General features: G+C 52.6%; 2 protein-coding genes across 2 annotated transcripts; both read right to left on the bottom strand.

Annotated features, from left to right (window-relative positions):
- Positions 1 to 220: 220 nt before the first annotated feature.
- Positions 221 to 6,287, bottom strand: LOC134050057 (nuclear pore glycoprotein p62-like). Its single transcript, XM_062502883.1, has 12 exons — positions 5,977 to 6,287; positions 4,750 to 5,135; positions 4,406 to 4,516; positions 3,813 to 3,944; positions 3,527 to 3,631; positions 2,965 to 3,076; positions 2,672 to 2,816; positions 2,224 to 2,273; positions 1,967 to 2,101; positions 1,202 to 1,313; positions 729 to 795; positions 221 to 419 (listed from the first exon to the last, which is right to left on the bottom strand). The coding sequence occupies exons 1-12, from the start codon at positions 6,285 to 6,287 to the stop codon at positions 328 to 330; spliced, it is 1,758 nt and encodes a 585-aa protein (XP_062358867.1). The 3' UTR covers positions 221 to 327.
- Positions 6,288 to 18,714: 12,427 nt separating this feature from the next.
- Positions 18,715 to 19,410, bottom strand: CLDN2 (claudin 2). Its single transcript, XM_062503091.1, has one exon. The coding sequence runs from the start codon at positions 19,408 to 19,410 to the stop codon at positions 18,715 to 18,717; it is 696 nt and encodes a 231-aa protein (XP_062359075.1).
- Positions 19,411 to 19,694: the final 284 nt, after the last annotated feature.

The raw sequence follows: 19,694 nt of genomic DNA, 5'->3' as shown, positions 1-19,694 counted from the left end.
GCTGCTGCAGGACTATGTCCACACTTCAGTCCTGGGAGCCACCCAGCTCTGCTGGCTCCCCTGGAGACAGAGTGCACCAAGCCCTGCAACGCAGCATTTGTCTATCACACCCCAGCGCAGGCAGAGCTAAAGCACAGAGACCACATTTCCCCCACAGACTTCATGAAGTTTCTCAGCTTCTCCTGTCCAACACAACCCAGACTGGTTTTGGAACAAACAATATATTTTATTCCAAGTAAAGAAATAAAGCCAGGTCATCAACTCAGACCTCAAACACTTCTGTTTTCTGTGGAGGTTTTATGTTCATCCTTTGAAGATGGGAGTGTTTCAATCAAAGGTGATCCGAAAGCTGCGCTCCTGCTCCTTGCGGCGACTCTCACAAACCTTTGTCACCTCTTCCACTTTTCTCTGCAGCACAGCTGTGGGAGAAACAAGGGATTAATGTCACAGTCACCCCAGAACACAGCCCTGCACACTTTTGCTTGCAGGAGAAAGACATTTGACCAGGGCTTTTTTGGTAAAACACAAGCAGCTGCCAAAAGTAAGTTGTCATCAGAGGCCTCCAATCAAGCACAGCAGGAAAATTTGAGCTCAGAAGGGACAGTGCCACTGAAGGTGAGGAGGAAGATGCCTCAGGCATCTTCAGGAATTCAGGGATGAACAAACACACACATGTTCCTGCTTTCCATTCACATTCCCAAAAAAATATGCTGGAAAATAAATCTCACCCGAGTTCTGGTCAATCCACTGCAGGGAATCCATGTGTGCATTCAAAATTTTACAGATCTGTTGAAGCTGAGCAGAGAGAGAGAAGGGGCAAGTCAGTTGTGAGACTGTATGAAACACCAAGAGGAGTCAAAGGCAAGTTTCTCCTTGCACAGCTTCCCTAAGGCAGCAGCCATTTTGCCAAGGAAGTGTGTGCAGCAATGCTGTTACTTTGCTGCTTCTTACCAGCAAGAAAACTGCACAGTTAGACCATATGTCAGTGGCTTTGGCTTATTTTAATTTAGACCTAGGAACCAGCAGAACATTGATCACCTTAGGCTTGAATTGTTAAAATTCAAAATGAATGTGGAAAATGTCAGTCTGCAAAATTGAAGGGAAATTTTTACTGAAAAAAAGTTGCTGAGTACAGCCATAAGGAGCGTCAAGATCAATTCAATATAAATCATAAAAAATAAAAATAGAAGCTTGCAATTACCGGGTCACTCGTGTCTGCTGGGCCTCTTGATGTGTTCAAGTGCTCAGTGATGTCCTTCAGATCTTGTGCCATGCGCTTCAGCTGAGCATCAATGTTCTCAGCCAGTTTGTAGCTGCAGAGCACACAGGAACCAAGATCAGAATGTTTGAGAACGTGGAAGACCTGCTCAGAATGACAGCAACCATGGGCAATGAGAATGGGCTTCCACATCTGCAGCCAAGGCTGGCAGAGACCTGGGAAGAGCACCCAGAGAGCATCCATGACCAACATGAACGGACTGCTGACTGTCTCCCTTGATCTACAGACAAGCAAGAGAGTGGAGGACATTCTGGAAGGTTTTTTGGGAACTGAAGGAAGCAGTGAACCTGGATTCAAGATTCTTCATCTCTTGAGCCAGACAAACACTGCCTTTAATTACCATGCTATGATGCATCACTAAAGGCTGACGAGGATGCTCCTGCTATACATAGTTCACTCTGCTCTCACTACATCTGCTACTGAAGTATAATTAATTTTTCAAGATTATGCCAAAATTAGTAACCTCTTCCTAGACAGCTCATTACACCACCTTCCAAAGAGCTTTTCAGGCTGATTGAAGGGCATCACTGTTCTAGTTTCTAAATTGCCATGCGTAAAACAGGATCAAGTATCTGACAGCAGCCATTCACTGTTCAATCCTGCCACACATCCCAACTCTATCTCCTGCTGCCTGCTATGAGCACAGGACAGTGCTCATGGCCCATCCCCAGCAGATTTGTGCCTCACGTCCTCTCCCGTTCCTCATCCGCGTGCTGCAGGTAGATGGTCCCGCTCTGCTCCTTCACAGACTCCTCCAGAGGGGTCAGCAAGTCCTCCAGCTCTTTCTGCTGGGACAGAATGAAGTCCAGCTCCTGATCCAGTCTGCAAAGAGAAAATGCCAGCTGCTTCCCTTGCATGTTGCAGACGTTGCAGAGCTGGCACACAACCAGGCAGGACAATGCAGAGAAGAAATTAAATCATTTCAAGTGCTCACAGTCTCCTACCTCTTCTGATCAACCTTCACCTTCTCTACTTCTCTGTGTAACGAAGTAATCTGGAAACAGAAGACATTTCATTACACCTTGAAAACCAAAAAGTCAGCTCTCCAAAGAAGAGAGGTGGGTGGGAGGAGGCAGCACCATGCAAGTTCTACTGGAAACAAGAGATGGTTACATCAAGATTTATAGAGCAAAGATGGAATAAAGGAGATACAGCTTGGAATGATCCCCCCTAAGAGAACAAGGTATCCCAGAGCAAAGTCAAAGAACACATTTCCAAGCTCCAAGGCCTAAAGGGCAGAAGAGACACACAGAGGGACTGTGAAAAGCACCCAGCTGGAGCTCCCATCTATTGCTTTTACAAGTACAAAGTCCCACTCAATGGCTCGATGTACCACTGAGGCCTTTAAGGACCTGAGCAGGCAGAATGAGGTTCCACTGGAGGTGAGCTCACCTTCTCGCCATTCTCTATCAGCATCCGGTCCCAGGCATTGACTTGTGTAGCTTGATGGAGAAAGTGCTTCTCCTGGTCTTCCAGTTCTAGGCTCCACTTGTTTATCAAACTCTCCAGCTGGGCATAAGTCATCACTGGGGGGGCACTGAGAGGGAGTGAGGGCCAGCACAGGACACAAGGTCAGGAAAGAGAAACACCACAACACTCACTCATTTCCCCTTCCTCCTCCAGAGCCCCGCATGAACACTGCAGCTGCTCCTGCCCCGGGCACAAAATGGTCACAAAGCACCCACCTGGGTGTGGTGGTTGTGGTTATGGCAGCTGTGGAGGTCACAGCTCCAATGGCACCAGTTGTAGTCAATGGCTTCAGATTCAAAGGAAAGCCAGAAGCAGAAGTAGTAGTCCCTGCAGGAGGAGATTCAAGTCAAGCAACAGAAGAGGACACACCTCGTACCTCACAAACAGAGATCAGGTCTGGGGTGCACTGCCCAGGGGTGTAGGAGCCTCAGTAGATGCCTCTGAAGGGAACAACAGCAAATCCCACCTCTGTCATGGAGGCAATGAAAACATCCCTAGCCCACAGCCTTGTCAATGTTTTACTGTTAGACCTAACAACTACCAGCACACACAGTTCCAGCCCTGCACCTCTGCAGCAGATGAAAGAACTTTAATGTTTTCACAGAGAGATGGGAAAGGATCAGAGAAAGACAAAGTGTGTTGTTTTCAGTTGCTCGAGAGCTTGCCAAATCATAACTGCTGTGCTTCTACTCTCACACAGCCCTTTACTCTTCTCCTATTCAGAGCACTGAATTCAGGCTCCCTTCTCTTCAGTGACTTGGAGCATCTGGTTCCTACCAGTGGCTGTGCTTGTTGTGGCAGCTGTTGTTCCAGGAACTTTTATTCCAAAGCCAAGTGTCCCCAGACTGGCTGTCCCAGTGGAACCAGTGGAAGTGGCACCAACTGTAAAGAGAAGACACCACTGACAGGTTGCCTAAGCCATGAAATGCAGGGTCCCTCAGAAATGCTGTGCCCAGCCTGCTCCCTGCTCCCCCTGCAGCAGCAGCTCCAGCACCCACAGGAGCAGCAGCAGCCACGCTGCTCCCTTACTGCCCCAGGGACAAACCTGCCTGCAGAGACTCACGTGAGAGGCCCGTGGTGGTGGAGGAGGCTGGGGCTGAAGAAGTGGCCACAGATGCAAACAAGGAGGGCCCCGTGGAGCCCAGCACTGAGGTGGTGCTGGTGGTGGAGGCCGTGGTGGCAGCTGTGGATGTGACTGCAGAGACAAACAGCTCCATGTGGACGAGCAGAGCACACCGAGCTCCCACCCACCGCACAACAACCCTGCTGGGAGGGTGACACAAACTGCCCAGCCACGCCTGGGTCCAGGGGATGTCCGCATTTTAATCTCCTTTTCCTCTTATTCTCCCTCCACTCCCTCTCTTTCACAGATTTATCCCTTTAAGATGGTGCCTCCCTACCCCTGTGCTCCCCAAACAAGCACAGAACTGAATCTGGCACATGGGACACAATCGGAAACACAGGACACGCTGTCCAAGGGCTCTAGGAGCTGTCACAGGTCACCACTGCCAGAGCAAAGTGACAGGAACAAACGCTTCTGGCCCCTTCCCACACCCCAGTAGGAGATACTTGTCTGCTTCCATTAGACAAATATTGGCACGAGGACAGCAGATTTCACAAAGCCTTGAGGAATTGTTTTTTAGAACAGCTTCCTACCTCCAAGCTTGGTTGCAAAGGACAGAGTGGGTGCCTGGCTGGCACCTGTGGTCAGCGTTGCCGTGGTTGTACTGGTGGCTGCTGTTGAAGGCGGTGCCCCAAAGGTTAGACCTGGAACCAGGAGCAAAAGGAAAACATGGGTTTTCTTCCTAAAGGTTAAGAGCCATCACTCCTCACCACTGCACTGCACCCTGGACTGGCTTTTCAGAAACACCTCTGGCTGCAGCCCCTTGCTCCATCCTGCCCCAGCAGAAGCCGGAGGCTGCAGAGCTCCACTCCACCTTCAGATATCCCCATGCCAAAGGCTCTCAGCCTCCAGCTGCCCCCCCAGCCTGTTCCCCCACCTGTGGGCTGCCCCCCAAGGCTGAAGGGCGCTGCTGACGGGGTGGCAGCTCCCAGGGTGGCCGTGCTGGTGGTGGCAGCAGCCGCAGGGGCCGTGCCAAAGGTCAGCCCTGCGGACGTCGCCTGCGGAGCCGCGGTGCCGATGCTGAAGCCGGCTGTTCCCGCCTGGGTCGTGGTGCCACTGGAGAAGGTGAACCCTCCTGTAGTCCCAGACGGAGCTGTGCTGGTGCTGCTGGTGCCAGCAGAGCCAAAGGTAAAGCCAGACGGGGCCGCTGCCTGACTCGAGGGTGTGCTGGTTGCAGCAGGGGCACCAAAAGAAAAGCCCCCCGTGATTGCAGGAGCTGAAGTGGCAGTGCTGGCTCCAAAGTTCACTTTTGGGGTGTTTGCCCTAGGGAACAGAAGAAAAGAAAAGAAGCCAATCTGCTTGAGACACACATACACTCAGGTATACACAGATGGCTTTCTCCCTGACCACTTGCTGCCAGCAGACACCTCCTGTCAAAGAGATGCACACCTGGCCAGGCTGTGTCCCACTTCTGACAACAGACTCTATCCAGCTGCTGTCACCTGCCATCCCCCGTTAGGGCTCTTTCTACTGACTCTCCCTTCATGACCTCCACCCAGCCAGCCACCACAGGACATTTTATGGCACTACATGTGAAGCTGCTCCTTCTCTCAGCTCACCATTTTCACTCCCTCTACACAAGGCTGTTTTTTTTCTGCTCGTCCCCATTTGAGCTCCCTTCCCACAGCCCCCATCTGGCAAGCTTTGACAGCAGCAGTTGTGCAGAACCGCTCCAGAACCACTCGCAGCCTTTCGGTAAGGACAAATCACTCCCCAAGTGCCGAGAAAACATTCAGAGCGCTCCAGATTTGGGTCAGAAAAAACAAGACGTTTTCTACTCGGCAGCAGAGCTTTCGCATTTCTTCGTGCACGCGTCCGCAGCCCGGCTTTTCCCAGACGGAAAGGTGGAACATCTCCTTCCCAGCACGTGCAAGCGCTCCCCCATGAAAACATCAGCCGGGACAGGTGCCAGGGCTCGCCCAGCACTTGCCCAACGAGCACCTGCGATGGCTGCAGGGCGCTGGGAAGCCCCAGGCACAAGAGGCAAGGCTCGCTCCCCGCACAATCCCCGCGGAGCCCTCGCCCGGCACCGCCAGGAGCCTCCCTCGCTCCGTCCCTCGCTCCCTCCCGCTGCCCGCGGCCCCGGCCGGCCCCGCGCTCTCACCCCAGCGGGAAGGCGGCGGCTGCCGGGGCCGCGGGGGCCGCGCCGGCCGAGCCGGAGCCGGAGCCGAAGCTGAAGCCGGAAGGCTGCGCGGCCGCGCCCGGCCTGCTGAAGGAGAAGAGCCCGGCGGGCTGGCTGCCGCCCGCCGCCGGCGCCGCCGCGCTGCCGAAGCTGAAGCCGCCGGAGGCGGCGGCGGGCGCGGGCGCGGAGAAGGAGAAGCCGCTGGTGGGCGCCGTGGTGGTGGCGGCGGCTCTGGGCGCGCCCAGGCTGAAGGCGCCGCCGGGCGCGGCCGTCCCGAAGCTGAACTGGTTCATGGCGCGGTTCGGCGGCGGCGCGGGCCGAGCTCCGGCAGGCGCGGCGGCGGCTCCGCGACGGCGCGCGCGGCGATGGCGTCACCGCGCCCCGCCCCGCCCCGCCCCTCGCCTTCCCGCCCTCGGCACCCATTGGTCTATGAGGCCGCCACTCTCGGTCCCCCGGTTTCGATTGGCTGTAGGGGCGTGAGGGGCGGGGCGTATCGGCGTTGCTGTGGAGACGGGAGACGCGGCTGCGGGACCGAGGACAGCGGGCCGGGGTGCGGGACAGGAGTGAGGGACCGGGGACAGCGGGCCGGGGTGCGGGACAGGAGTGAGGGACCGGGGACAGCGGGCCGGGGTGCGGGACAGGAGTGAGGGACCGGGGACAGCGGGCCGGGGTGCGGGACAGGAGTGAGGGACCGGGGACAGCGGACTGGGGTGCGGGACAGGGGACACCAGGCCGAGGTTGAGGGACAAGGGACACGTACCTGTCAGTTCAGGTCTTATTCAAACAGGCGATATTAAAATGGAATCTTTTTTTCATTGCCTGCTTTCTTTGATGACTACCTGACATCTTTTTTTTCCTATTTAAAATAACAGCCTTTCATTCCAGAGGAATCTGTCCGTTTAAATTAGATAATTTCTGGATAATTGGGTGGGTTTTTTTAAGTCTGATTGACTTACATTTCAATGGCAAAACTGCTAATAGAAAAATTATTTTGTTGTTGAGAACTCCTGACCTGTTGCAGAACAAGAAGCTTTATGTCTTTACCAAAAATTTCAGCTCAAATGCTAAGTGGAAAGAACTGGTAAAGTTTGAACAATTATCTCAATGTTACTGAAGGAAAATTCTTTTCTCTGATCAAGAAATTCCAGAGTGCAACCAGTTCATATGGCTCGGTGGCTGTTAGCTGTTGAAGTTCAGCATTCCATAAAGCCAGATAAGATAGCCTTTATCATTAAGTAAAAAGGAAATCAGCTGGCTGTGGAGACCAAGAAGTAAGGTTTTATAACCTAGAATCTAGATAACAAAGGGACTTTCCCACAGGGAATGAAGCAACATCAAAATTGGCATCATTGTCTGAGGATGGAGACCTAAGAATGTGTTGGACAGTTCAGTGAAAACATCTGTGGAGTACTTGTGGCTGACAGAAAAATGATCGTTTTAAACCCCTACATGTCGGATTTTTACTTTGTGCTTCAGGACACCAAGACAAATCTACAGTGGTTCCTAGAGAGAACTTTTCCTAACACTGTTTCCAGTAACTGCTGACTGTGCTAGTGCCTTCCCTTGCAATCAGCTGTTCCTAGTGGTCTGTGCTGCACACAGGGGTTACACTGCATTTTTCTGTGCACTCCTCTGGGATTACCCTACCTTCTCAGGTGATCTTGGGTCAGAGATACCAGGTTCTGCAAGTAGAACCAGTGCTGAGAATGATGCTCCATTGAGGTTGGAGGTATCAGTAAGGTCAAGTTGACCTGCATTCCATATCAAAATCACTCATATGGAGAAAAAAACCCAGGTTATTGTCATAGGGACTAATTTCTGAGGGGAACAGAAGGCCCAGTGTATGAACATTGGAAGCAAGGTCAGGTTACACAGGAAAATTAGGGAGATGCTGTTCACTATTTCAGGGAGAAAATGCATGTGGCCAGAGCTTGGTTAGCATTCAGGCTTGCCAACACTGTGAAGGACAGCAAAAAGGACTTGTTAAAACATGTTAACAGCAAAAGGAGGATCAAAGATAACATTGGTGCACACTTGAAGAGGTCAGACACCTCACAGATATGGACAGGGAAAATGCAGAGATGTTTAATGCCTATTTCACCTCTGTCATTAACATCAATGTTGGGCCCTGGGACCCCTGTAGCTCTATGTTGGAGGACTGTAATTAGGGGCAGGATAAACTCCCAGCCAAAACTAAACTTATTTGAGGCTTGCTGCTCCAGCTGGATGCACATAAATCTATGGGGTGTGATGGGGTTCATCCCAGGGTAAGGGAAATACTGGTCCTGTCATCACAGGATCTCTCTCTCCATTATTTTTCAAGTCTTGGGAGCCTGGAGAGGTCCCCGCAGACTGGAAGCTGGCCCAAATCCTAGTTTTCAAGACTTGCAAGAAGGAAGACCCTGATAATTAGAGCCCTGTCAGTGTCATTTCAGTGCCTGGGAAGAGAGAGTTATTTTTCTGGGCATTATTGAAAAACACTTGAGAGACAACACAGTCTTTTGGCTTCCAGCAAGGAGCAGATTTCTGGCTGAGAAAATTTCTCTGGATAAGTCTCTCATTCTTTTTGAGTTTCGGGAGGGTGAGAGTTGAGCTTATTTATATATGTATGTGTGTTTATGTTTCCAACTGCTCTGTTCCGTGCTCCAGGAGCCCTTGCTGGCCGTGTCCTGGCAGAAGGAGGTGACCTGCTCCCACATGGTGGCACTGCTGGCCTGGCTGTGTCCCGCACGTGTCCCCACTGCCTGCCCAGCGAAGGGTCCTGAGCACAGCCCAGTGGACCTTGGCATCTCACAGAATCACAGAATCGGGGCCCTCTGCAGCCGGTTGGTGAATCAGACCGATCTGGGTCACCTTCTGCTCCTCCTTGCAGGATTCTGGGGAAGGAGAAAGGCGCTGGGTTACACCAGCACTGAAAACTGTGTTGTGAGAACAGTCCTGCTCTTCTCTCGCGGGCTCAGGGCAGTCATGGCGCCAAACATCTCCTGTTGCTCTTGTTTTCCCTGCCTCAGGTCGCCCCCAGACCCCTCTTGTTTCTCCTCGCTGCTGCCATGCTGAATCACTTTTTCCAAACATAAACTCTCTGCAGCACCTCCGAGCTCCATCAGCACCCTTGCCCTCAAAGCCTGTTCATCTCTCCCCACACCCCTATAACTCCTCCACACTCTTTTCTCCTCCTATGCTTTTCTTTGTGCCCACGTTCCTTTCCTCTTTGCCCAGTGCTGCATTTGAAGCCTGGGCCAGAACACAGACTTGCAGGTGGAGCGGCCTTTCCTTTCCAGAAGTCAGGCTTTGGATTGTTCCATAAATGGGTCAGGTATCCAGGGCTCTGTCAGGTTCAAGGTCTGCTTGTGTTTGTGGACAAACAGCTGTGGCCTTGCAGGCTCTTCTGTGGCCACACTGGACTCTCTCTGTGGTTAACACCCTGCCTGGCTCTGGCTAGAGCGCCATGGTGCTGAGCTTGAGGATTTGAGCCCTGTGAGGCACTCAGGCATCCATCAGTCTGATCAGCCCACGCAGCTTCTAAACTGGGTCCCTGTGTTTTCCTTTTGAGCGTGACTGTCTGTTTGTTAAATAATGTAGCGACACGAGGTTCCTTGAACTCAATTTATCTTCCCGTGTAGCCATGGGAACAGCCGGGGCAGTGGTGATGCTGGGCTTGCTGTCAGATCTGCTGCAAGGCTCTGGGTCAGCCTGGCTGAGCCCTGCTCCTTCAATTGGTGCTGTCCTGCCTGGAAGCTTCATTTGTTTGGGCTTGTTTTCTTAGAATCTTCTTGAGCCAGTAGCATGACTGTATGTTAAACCTCAGAAAAAGTAAGGATGATGGGGAGTTTGGAGGAAGGTGAGGAGTTTGGGAGCAGACAGATGTGACAAAGGGGAGAGGTTGCACCCAAAAGATGCTGCAACTACCTGTTCTATTTGAAGTTCATGAGAAGAAAATAAGGACAAGTACAAGTAGTTCAATATTGTTCAAGCCTGTGCTTATTTCCAGTGCAGAAGCATCTTGAATCAAACCTGATTTCCTCCTTTATACCATAAAATGACTGGCCCCTAGGAGCTGAGGAGAAGTCACCCTTACAGTCACACATTCCCTGTCCCTCCTGAAGTACATTCTCTCTCCCAGGTCGTGGGTATGGAGGAGAGTGTGTGTGGGTGGCCAGCTCAGCATCACTCCTTTTAGTCAAACACTTCATTTTACCTGGAAAAGCATGTGACAGAAGCCAGTGCTTAGGTGATATCACCAAATGTGTGCTGTGTGTGTTGCCTGAGAGTCAGAGTTGAGCAACACAGCGATGTGGATGTGGACAGAGTGCCCCATCCTGCATGGTGAGGATTGTGCCACATCATTTCCCCCAGGGCTGCACTTATGCCTTACCACAGAAGGGACTTTCTCTGTTGCTATTGGAGGCAGAAAGGATATGTCTATACAGCTGTGGGGTTTTTTTCAGTCTGTAGGATCTGTGTGTCTACCATTCCTGATTTCCTGCTTGGTTGAATTCTGTGTTGTTTCCAGCTCATCATTCAAGATTTCAGAGCTGTTTCTGTGACCTCTCTTGACGTTTTCAGATTGTGCTGTATACTGTGCTTTCAGGTCAGTGCTGCAGGTAGGAACACCTGAGATCAAGGGTAGCTCCCTTATCTCCTTCCATTCATGGTTTGAAATTAGTGTTTCATACCTTCATTCATGTTTGGTGTTTTGCTTCTGACATCTCTTCAGCTGGTCCTCAAACCACAGGCCTACACCCCAATCATATTCAATTTTCAATAGAGCTGTTGATGAGATTGAACCTGTACAAGGATATTGCAATGAGCCAAAGTTTTAGTTTAGTAGTATTTGGGATGCTTGCACCAGTTTTTAGGGTTGCGTGAAATATATTTTCTGAAGTACAAAATAGCCAATGATCTTGGGACCATCCATGCTTCTGACTATTCTGGGAAGTTTTATCCCAAAATCCAATCATCCCTTGAAGCATCTACCCTGGGTGGGTGAAAAGACAGACCTTTGTTTTCTTCTCCAGAGCTGCTTCTAAAGCAGGAAATGTCCACACCTCCTTCAGACTTGATCTCAATGTTCTTCACGGCACATATGTGTAATCTTAGCTGCTGGTGCTCCTCCTCTTTGCATCTTTTTTTATTCCCTCCCATTTAAGTAGCTCTATAATCTGAACTTTATCCCTAACATACTTGACCTTATTTTTCAGAAGATTATTCACCGACAACCCCAGAGTTTTTCATGGCATGTGTCAAGCCCTTGGGCTAAAACCTGTCTTTTGGTTTATTCATGCCACCCAGGGAAGGGAGAACATGTTTGAATGATTGTCATGGTTTAACCCCAACCAGCAACTCAGCCCCACGCAGCCCCCACCAGTGGGATGGGGGAGAGAATTGGAAAAGTTAAAGTGAGAAAACCCGTGGGTTGAGATAAAGACAATTTAATAACTAAAGCAAAAGTCATGTATGCAAGCAAAGCAAAACAAGGAATTCATCCTCTGCCTCCCATGGCAGGCAGGTGTTCCAGGAACACAGGGCTCCATGACATGTAAAAGTGACTTGTGAAGACAAACTCAGAATGTCTTCCCTTTCTCCTTCTCCCCCAGCTTTATGTGCTGAGGGTGATCCACACGGTCTGGGATATCCCTGGGGTCAGCTGGGATCAGCTGTCCTGGCTGTGCTCCCCAAGCTCCTCAGTGGTGAGGGTGAGGAGCAGGAAAGGGCCTGGCTGTGTGCAATCCCTGCTCAGTGATAACTCAGACATCCCTGTGCCATCGACCCTGTTTCCTGCACAAAACTAAACCCAGCCCCACAGCAGCTGCTGGGAAGGAAATTAAGTCTGCCTAGCCAAGCCCAGCACAGTGATGGACAGAAAACAGACACTCAGGCATTAGTGAGAGGAATGGGCTTTGCTGAATGAGGAGGTGGTGAGCAAAGGCCAGCTTTGATGCAAGCATCCATCAGCAGAGAACTGTGAGGCTACGGAAGCGTTCAACAGCCTGTGAACAGTTAGCAGGCTTCATATTCTCACCTCTCTGTGTCTGACATCAGCAGCAAGATAAAAATATATGCTCCTTACAGCAATGCATGGGTCTTTTGGCACTTCTTGAGCTGATTTGTTTTCCCCAGTGTGAGGAAATAACACACAAAATAGTTCTGTGATGGAGTGTTTCCTAAATGGATGTAGCTTGGCAAACTGCAGCTATTAATTTTCCAAAGATAAACTGGTATCAGCGTAGCTGGGTTTGAAACCTGGCACTTTTCTTCCACATCTTTCAAAGCTCTCTCAGGGATGCCTGTGCCAGGAGTTGCTGCCAGAGTAGTTTGGGGGGATTAAGTTGTGTAGTGGAGATAAACACTTATTGAAGATGAGGCGGTCAGAAAGGAATCTTCAGAGATAAGGATGTTTGGCAAAGCCTTCTCCTCCCAGAGCTCTCAGTGTCCACTGTGCCAGCACCATGCTGTGTCCCAGCAGCCCTGGCACAACTTGGGGGGACACAGCCTTTCCTGCCCTTGGTCCCAGCATTGCATGGGAGGTGTGCAGGAGCAGCCAGCAGTAGAAGGAGACAGGAAGGAGCCGTGTTGTGTTACCCCTCAGCTCACACTGTTGAAGGCACTGTGACTCTCTTCATCCCATCACTGAGCTGGGAGCTTTAGTCCTGAATTTCCTGGGCAGCCTACCTCTGCTTTGCAAAGATCTTCCATGGGAAAGGTGCAGCTGCACTCAGGGACAGCTGCAGGTAAACCTGTCTCCTCAAATAGGACTGGGCTGCCTTTACACTGTGCTGCTTACTCCCTTTTATTCCCCATGAGGATTTTCCTCAGTACTGAAGTTGGGTGGATTAGCTGCATCTGTCTGTAACCTGCGAGGTAAAACATACCTGTTTTCAGCTGCAGAATCCCAAGGCAGAAATCAGCCCCTTGGGATGCTGGTCACCTTAGCACAGCAGGGAGATGGGACTCCCCAAGCTTTAGGAAGGAGACCATAACCCACAGCAAGACCAGCCCAGGCATGTGGAAATTTATTGTGTGTTAGCAGGATCCTGGCAGCTCCCTGGGCTGGGCTATGGGTACTTTGTTCTGGGAGCCACTTCCAGGGGCTTTGCCTTGCAACAGGGAGGTCCTTCCCCTTGCTGAGGCTGTCTCTAGACCCAAAGCCTGCTCTCCTTGCCTTGAAAACAAGGAGCTAATTGTTTTTCTCCCTGATATCTCTCCACTGCTGCCTCCCCGGGCAGCACGGAGGTGGAGTGAGCCTTGCCCCGGCCAGCAGCCAGGCGTGGGGTGAAACATCCTGCTAGTTTACAATCTGGAAACATTAAAATAAAGGGTGTTTGGGAAGGGCAGAAGGCTGAGGAGGAGGCATTCAGTCGTGGCAGGGTTTGAGGCTCCCAGTGCTCTGTGAGATGTGTGCTTAGCTTCTGTGGCAGCTGGGAAAGAACCAGAGGCAAAGAGTAGAGCCTTCATTCTGGTAAAGGTGTACTGGAATAATTCAAAGGGCAAGAGAGCATCACAGTGGATCCAGGGATAGCTGAGTTCTGCTCTTAGCTCTGTAATGCCTACAGAGTCTCTGGGCTTTTCTATGCTCTGGAAAATACTGAAGGATGAATTTGTGCCTACCACCTCAAAAGGAAAGGGCTAAAAATTTGGGTAATGATAATGCATCTGTTGGAGAAATCTTGGGAGCACCTGCCAGGTAGAGCTGGGGCTGTGGGACTTTGCTCCAGTGACCTCAGAAACCTAGAGAGACAGCTTTTCTGGGAAAGCGAGTTCAAGGCAATCATGCTGCTTCTGACGTGAGTCTTGTTCTGCTTTCAGCCTTTTTTAGCAGGCTGGACATCTCAGAAATAGAGGGTGTTGTAAGTTCTGTGAAAAAGGACACCTGACCTGAGGAAGGATTAATTTGCCAGTGTGGGAAAACCTTCATTCAAAGCAGACCCTGAAATCCTGAGTAGCGATAAAAGGCAACCCCAAAGCTGGTGAAGCTCCCGTGGTTTCTCTGCTTACAGGGTGATTTGTTTCTTCCAGACTCATAGCAGAGAACCTGAAGGGGTTTGGCTGTGCTTGGGGTCCGATCATCTTCTAGGTACAAACATTTGTTCAGGAGCTGCCAAATTGTTGGTGCCCTCAAGCATGGAGGTGACAGGATGGCAGGGATTGCTTGGGATGACTCTCTAGACTTGCTAAGATGGTTGCAGCTCTGTTTGTCCATGTAAAGGATCCTCTTGTCTTCCTCTCTTCTGTCTCTCTGCTGTGTAACCATCACTTGGCAGTGGAGCTGTCGAGAGTGCAGGACAATTTATCTGCTATTCTCTAAGCTAGTTCTCCAAAGCAGATTTTGGCAGATTTCAGAGATGGAGTATGATTTTTTTCCAATATTTCTGTAAAATCTGTGGAAGAGTTTATGTTTGTACCACTATAAATGTATGTCTTACTCACTGAATTGGTGTGGGTTCTGCTACAAAGCCTTTTTTTTGCTGCTGCAGATTGCATGTACATGAGGTTTGCTGAGATCACTAAACTGAAGCTCCTCCAGGTGAGATTAGACTCAAATTATTATGGAATAGTCTGATTGTGATGTTAGTGCAATGCCTAGAAGATCAAATCTCTGTGTCCTCTCCACAGGTATCAGGTTTTCTGAGATAAACATCTTTTATAACCCTCCTGATGGATTTCTGACCTGTTATTCAAACAGGAAGGTGCTTTCTAGCAATCTCTGGTGCACCCAAAGGCCTCTGTTCCCTGCAGTGTCATGGAGTTCATTCTGCCCTGTTTCCCTCATATGTTTCCTTCAAGACCAAAAGATCCTTTACAGCGCCTTTAAACAGCTCTCCTCTGGGAGACTGTGGAAAGCCATGAGCATAGGTGTTTTCCAAAGAGGAGCTTGTTTCTCACCTCCATTGCAAGGTCTCCCACCAGGCACCAACAGCCCGTGTTGTCTGCCCTGACTCCAGACAGGGCCATGCCCATGGCTCCAGGAGGGCAGGAAGCCTCTGGAGGTAAAATGCAAGTGCAATTGCCAGCTGAGCACCACAGATGCCCAGAAGTGAATCCATGAGGCTCTTTCCTGGGCTCAGGGGCATGGCTGGGGCAGGGAACGCCTCTCCCATTCCTACCAGTGTGTGACCTGACCCCAGCCTGGGAGCCAGAATTTGGGGTGTCTGGGAGTAGCCCCTTTCAGTTGTGTGTCCTCTGCTGCTCCTGAAAAGGCTGCTGCAAAGCCATGGGCAATCTTCCATACCAGCCCTGGCTTGCTGAGGGGCCAGGAGGCTCTGACATGGCGTGGGAGGCAGCTGGGAGTGTGCTACGACTGGGGAGAGGGTGGAGGAATGTGCTGGACCTTTCCAAGTGCCTCAGCCCATCAGGAGTTTGGCCCGAATTTCCTTCCCCCTCCCATCTCTCCTATCTGAGCAATTCCTGGGGGCTGCAGGCAGAGTCTGGCCCTCCCAGCATATAGCCTCATACTCCCCAGAGAGCTTGCATGGTTTATTTGCTGCTGCTCCAGGTCAGTTGTGCTAGGAAGAGATGAGAAGCAGGTTGGGAATGCCAGAAGGAGCTCTGCTTGCCTGGAGGGCTTCAGGGAGGCAGGAGGTGTGTGATCCTGGTGGGTCTAGGGCAAACCTGTGCCCTTTTTTACCCGGGCATCCCTGCCCAGTGCTCTGCATGAGAAGAGGCTCTGCTTGCACCTGTGGCAGTGCTTGGTGGGTAGGGGCTGGATGCAGGGGCCTTGGAGACGGGCTGTGTTGTTCCTTCTTTGGAAGAAGAAGTCATGAGTTTTTGCATGTTTTTCATGACCAGCTGATGAGGCTGCAGTCCCTGATCCCAGCCTGTGGTGTAGTGAGTGTTTATAGTGCTTCTATCACTTTTGAAGATAAGGGCACGTTAGTATTTTATTGCCTGTTACTTCCATCAAGGCATCATCGAGTGAAGAGGAGAGGGGAAGGACCCATTTCCTTATGACAGGGGATTAGTCACTGCAACCTGGCCCTCCAGTGAGGGTTGCAAGGCTCCCCACTCCACCACACTGGCCTGCAAGGCAAGGGCTTGAGATGGAGAGAGCTCTTCCCCACCCAGCACTCTTCCCACCCCTTCTTTCTCCCTGGCTGCCCATCTTGTCCTGAACCTGGCTGTGCTCTCCTGTGCCTCCCCTGCAGAGAATCCTGGAGTACCCTCAGCTTTTGCCACTGAGCTGGTGAGGGGCAAGAGGCCATCTGAGGAGCTGGCTCTGTGCTGTGCTGGCTGGCTTGGCTCCATCCTTTCACTCACGTTTGTCATCAGCAAAGCTGACTCCTGGGACAGTCTGGGCTCCTGATCTCTCTGTACCTAGGCTGGGCCACATCCAGCTGCCCTCAAGAACTTGGTTTCTCTATAGTGAGGAACATGGCTATTGCATGATGCAGAGATAACCATTGCCACTACATCTGTGCACCCAGTGTCCTCCCCTCCCCTTCCCCATCCTCCTTCCCGAGTGGAAAATTGTCAATCTGTCCTGCCCTGTAGCCAAGTTTCACATCTTTGGGTGCATTCATATTGAAGGCCAGGAAAGCTGGAGGGGAGAAATGTTCCCCTCCCTGAACCCACCCACTGTTTAATGCAGGGGCTCCCCTGTGGCTGGGCTGGTGGCCCGGGGGCCTGGGGAAAGGCTGGTCCCTGTTCCAGTGTGATGGGTGTTTCTGTACCCGAGCTCTGAGCTCTGCCTGTGCCAGCTGCCTTTCTCCTTCTGGGGGAAGCTTCCCTTCTGCTCCTTGAATTAAAGCATTAATAAGCCCAGCACTAATAAAGCTCTGAGCATTTCAAATGCCTCTTTGTTTAATTAGCACAGCCTCTGCCTGCAGACAGGGGTGGGAGGAGAGGGGCAAGGACCCAGTGCCCAGGAATTCCTCCTCTTTAAGGTGTGACCTTTTGTGCCAACTCTTTTCTCTCCCACTCTCTCCACCAGCTGCCCAGAAAAGAAAAAAAAGCCCAAAACATTTGTGGCCAAAGGACCCTCAAAACTTGCAGCATCTCCTGGGGGCTGCAGCCAGCAGGTTAAGCCTCTTGCTTGCTCCAGGGCACTCTTTTCCCCTGGGCAGAGTTGATGCTGTGCTTTGTGCTTTGGGGTCACTGGCCTTTGCCTTGAGATCCACCTTGGTCCCCTTCAGAGAGTGTCACCCTGGAGATGGGTCCCCGTGTGGCTCCTTGCTCTCAGAGGAGGGGAGAAAGCATGACCCAATGTTATCAGGAGCATGTTAACCCCACAGCAAACATGATTTCACCGGTGCAAGGGTGATGGTGGTGACATTTAAAGTGGAGAACATGGTCCCTTCCTCTCCATGATCTAATCTAAATTGTTTTATGATGGGTCAGCAGGTAGACCAAGGCCTCCTGGTCCCTGGGGGACAAGGAGCTACAGCAAGGTGGTCTTTGGGTGGCCCTGTGTTGTGGCACAGCAGAGCAGGGGTTCTCTCACATGGAGCAGTGGTATATCAGATGGATTTGAGTGTTCTTGCTCCCTGGTGGGCTGTGGGGCTGGGCTGCCTGCACCTCCTCTCCTGGCATGCGCCCAGCATCCCCCAGTGCCCCCAGCAGCCTGGGTGGATGTCATGCTGCTGTTCCTGTGCAGGGCTGCAGCCACGCAGCCTGACCCTCCACAGCCTTGGCTCCTGCCTGCCCATCCCCTGCAGCTTTCCAGTGTCTCACTGGTGGCATTTTTCTCCCCAAACAGACCCTTCAAAGACTTTGGGGCTCAGGAACTGCCTGTGAGGCCTCTCTGCAGCTGAGTTGGGCTGCTCAGACTCTACTATAGCCAGGAGCTGCCTCTGGTCCTTGGGACCATGTTTGCCCCAGGGGTGCCAGTGTTCAGTGGGATGGGGATGTGGGAATGCCAGGGCTCCTCCCCACCTGGGGACTTGGATGTGCCACGCACAGGGGCAATGAATCTCTCTGTGGGCACCCCAGTCTCATCACACCTGTACTCCTAGAAGCAAGAAGGGCTGGGGAGACATAGGGAAGGTGCTGCCTGCTATTATCCCACAGGGAGCTCTGCTTGTCCCTGCTGGCACCTTGGCACTAGTGGTGCGTGGCAACCTCCCAGCGTGGTGCTCAGGGACAAACTGTGCCAGGGAGTGGCCGTCCTCCCCCTCAGCAGAGCTCCCACCTGCCTGGGCTCCTGTGTGACAAAGCCATCAGCTGTGGGGTGGGGAAGGCAGGCCAGAGCAAGGGCCAGGGACACTTTTCACATCTTGGCTCCCTCCACACCCCCTCTGCTGGCCTCTCGACGCCAGAGAAAAGCTCGGATACAGTCTGGCTAGAAAGACATATTTATTGCGACATCGGTTTGCAGCCAGCACTCAACCCCTCAGCAGCAACTCCAGAGCCACACACGTGCCCTTGACCCTGCCGTGGTGCCTCCATGGCCAGCAGGCTGGTCCCTGGGGTCACTGGGTTCACTGGGGCTGCAGGCTGGGGGCCCTCTGTGCCAGGGGCTGCCTGTGAGCTGGCAGCATGGAGTAAAGAACAGAAGCCAGATTCAGGGTCTTTCACCAATGTAAAACACCAGCTGGGATCTCCAAGCAGTCGCAAGGCTCTCAGAATCCCAGGGAGAGAGCGAGGTCCATCCCCCCAAGCACACACGAGAGGGATGAGCACGGGCGATGCCGCCGTGTCCTCTGCCCTTACCGCGTTCCCTTGGTGCCCGCCCGGACACTCTGGGGAACCGGGAGAGGTGCCAGCCTGGCTCCCACCTGCAGCCACTTACACGTATCCTGTCAGGTTGTAGGAATTGACTTCACTCTTGGTCTTCTGCAGCTGGCTGACCGAGGGCCGGGGGCTCTTGCTCGCCAGCAGCTGGGGCTGGTAGGCGCTGGAATAGGCTGTCGTCGTGTCCCGGGCAGGGCAGGAGGTGCAGAGGATGAAGCCGCCGATGATGGAGAGGAGGGAGGAGATGATGCCGAGGTAAAGAGCCTCCCCGAGCTCGAACTTCATGCTGTCGGGGAGCACGGGGTTGCGGAAATCCCGCAGCACCACGTGGATATTCCACACCAGCGGGATGAAGCAGAGCAGCCCCCCGAGGACGAAGATTGCTCCGCCCGCCACCGCCACCCGGTCCTTGCCCGGCGAGCCCTGGCTGAAGACGGTGCACCTCATGCCCACGACAGAGAGCAGGCAGGCGAGGGAGGACACGGCGCAGGAGCTCACCATGAGGGCTTGGGCTGCCTGGATGTCGGCGGGCAGGTTGAGCAGGGAGCTGTAGATGTCGCACTGGGTGATGCCCGTGCTGTACGTGGCGCACTCCATCCACAGCCCCTTGGTGAAGCTGATGGCTGTCACGATGCTGGAGCCGATGTAGGAGCTGGTCTTCCAGCTGGGCAGCAGCGTGGCTGTCAGCGTGCCGATGTATCCCAGGAAGGCCACGGTGTAGCCCAGCAGCTGGAGCCCCATGGACACCATGGTGGGGGCTGGATGTCACCTCTGCCACCTACCCAGGGCTCGCAGCTTGTCGCCCAGGTCCCTCCCGTGTGCTCACGTTCCCATGGCCCTGCGAGAGGCAGCGCTGCAGCTCCACCCCGCTCCCGGGGGTGCTGTTTTTGTGCGGGGTGGGAGCCGCGGGGAGGTTACCTGCGAGAGTGGAAAGCAATCCCTCCCCGATTAACGATTGACCCAAGCCCGTGGAGGAGCGCCAAGTGCCCTTTCACCTCCGCTATCTCCCCAGCCAGGCTCCAGAGGCACAGCAG

This window comes from Cinclus cinclus, chromosome 15, assembly GCF_963662255.1.
Source record: "Cinclus cinclus chromosome 15, bCinCin1.1, whole genome shotgun sequence".
Taxonomy (NCBI): domain Eukaryota; kingdom Metazoa; phylum Chordata; class Aves; order Passeriformes; family Cinclidae; genus Cinclus; species Cinclus cinclus.
This window is presented reverse-complemented; position numbering and strand designations above follow the sequence as displayed.

Excerpts from the sequence above, each read along its gene's own strand:
- LOC134050057 (XM_062502883.1), bottom strand. The coding sequence starts at position 6,287 with ATGAACCAGTTCAGCTTCGGGACGGCCGCGCCCGGCGGCGCCTTCAGC. Across the intron at positions 2,102-2,223 it reads GTGAAGGTTGATCAGAAGAG|ACTGGATCAGGAGCTGGACT; the intron begins GTAGGAGACTGT and ends TTCTCTTTGCAG. Across the intron at positions 796-1,201 it reads CAGCAGACACGAGTGACCCG|CTTCAACAGATCTGTAAAAT; the intron begins GTAATTGCAAGC and ends CTCTCTGCTCAG.
- CLDN2 (XM_062503091.1), bottom strand. The coding sequence starts at position 19,410 with ATGGTGTCCATGGGGCTCCAGCTGCTGGGCTACACCGTGGCCTTCCTG.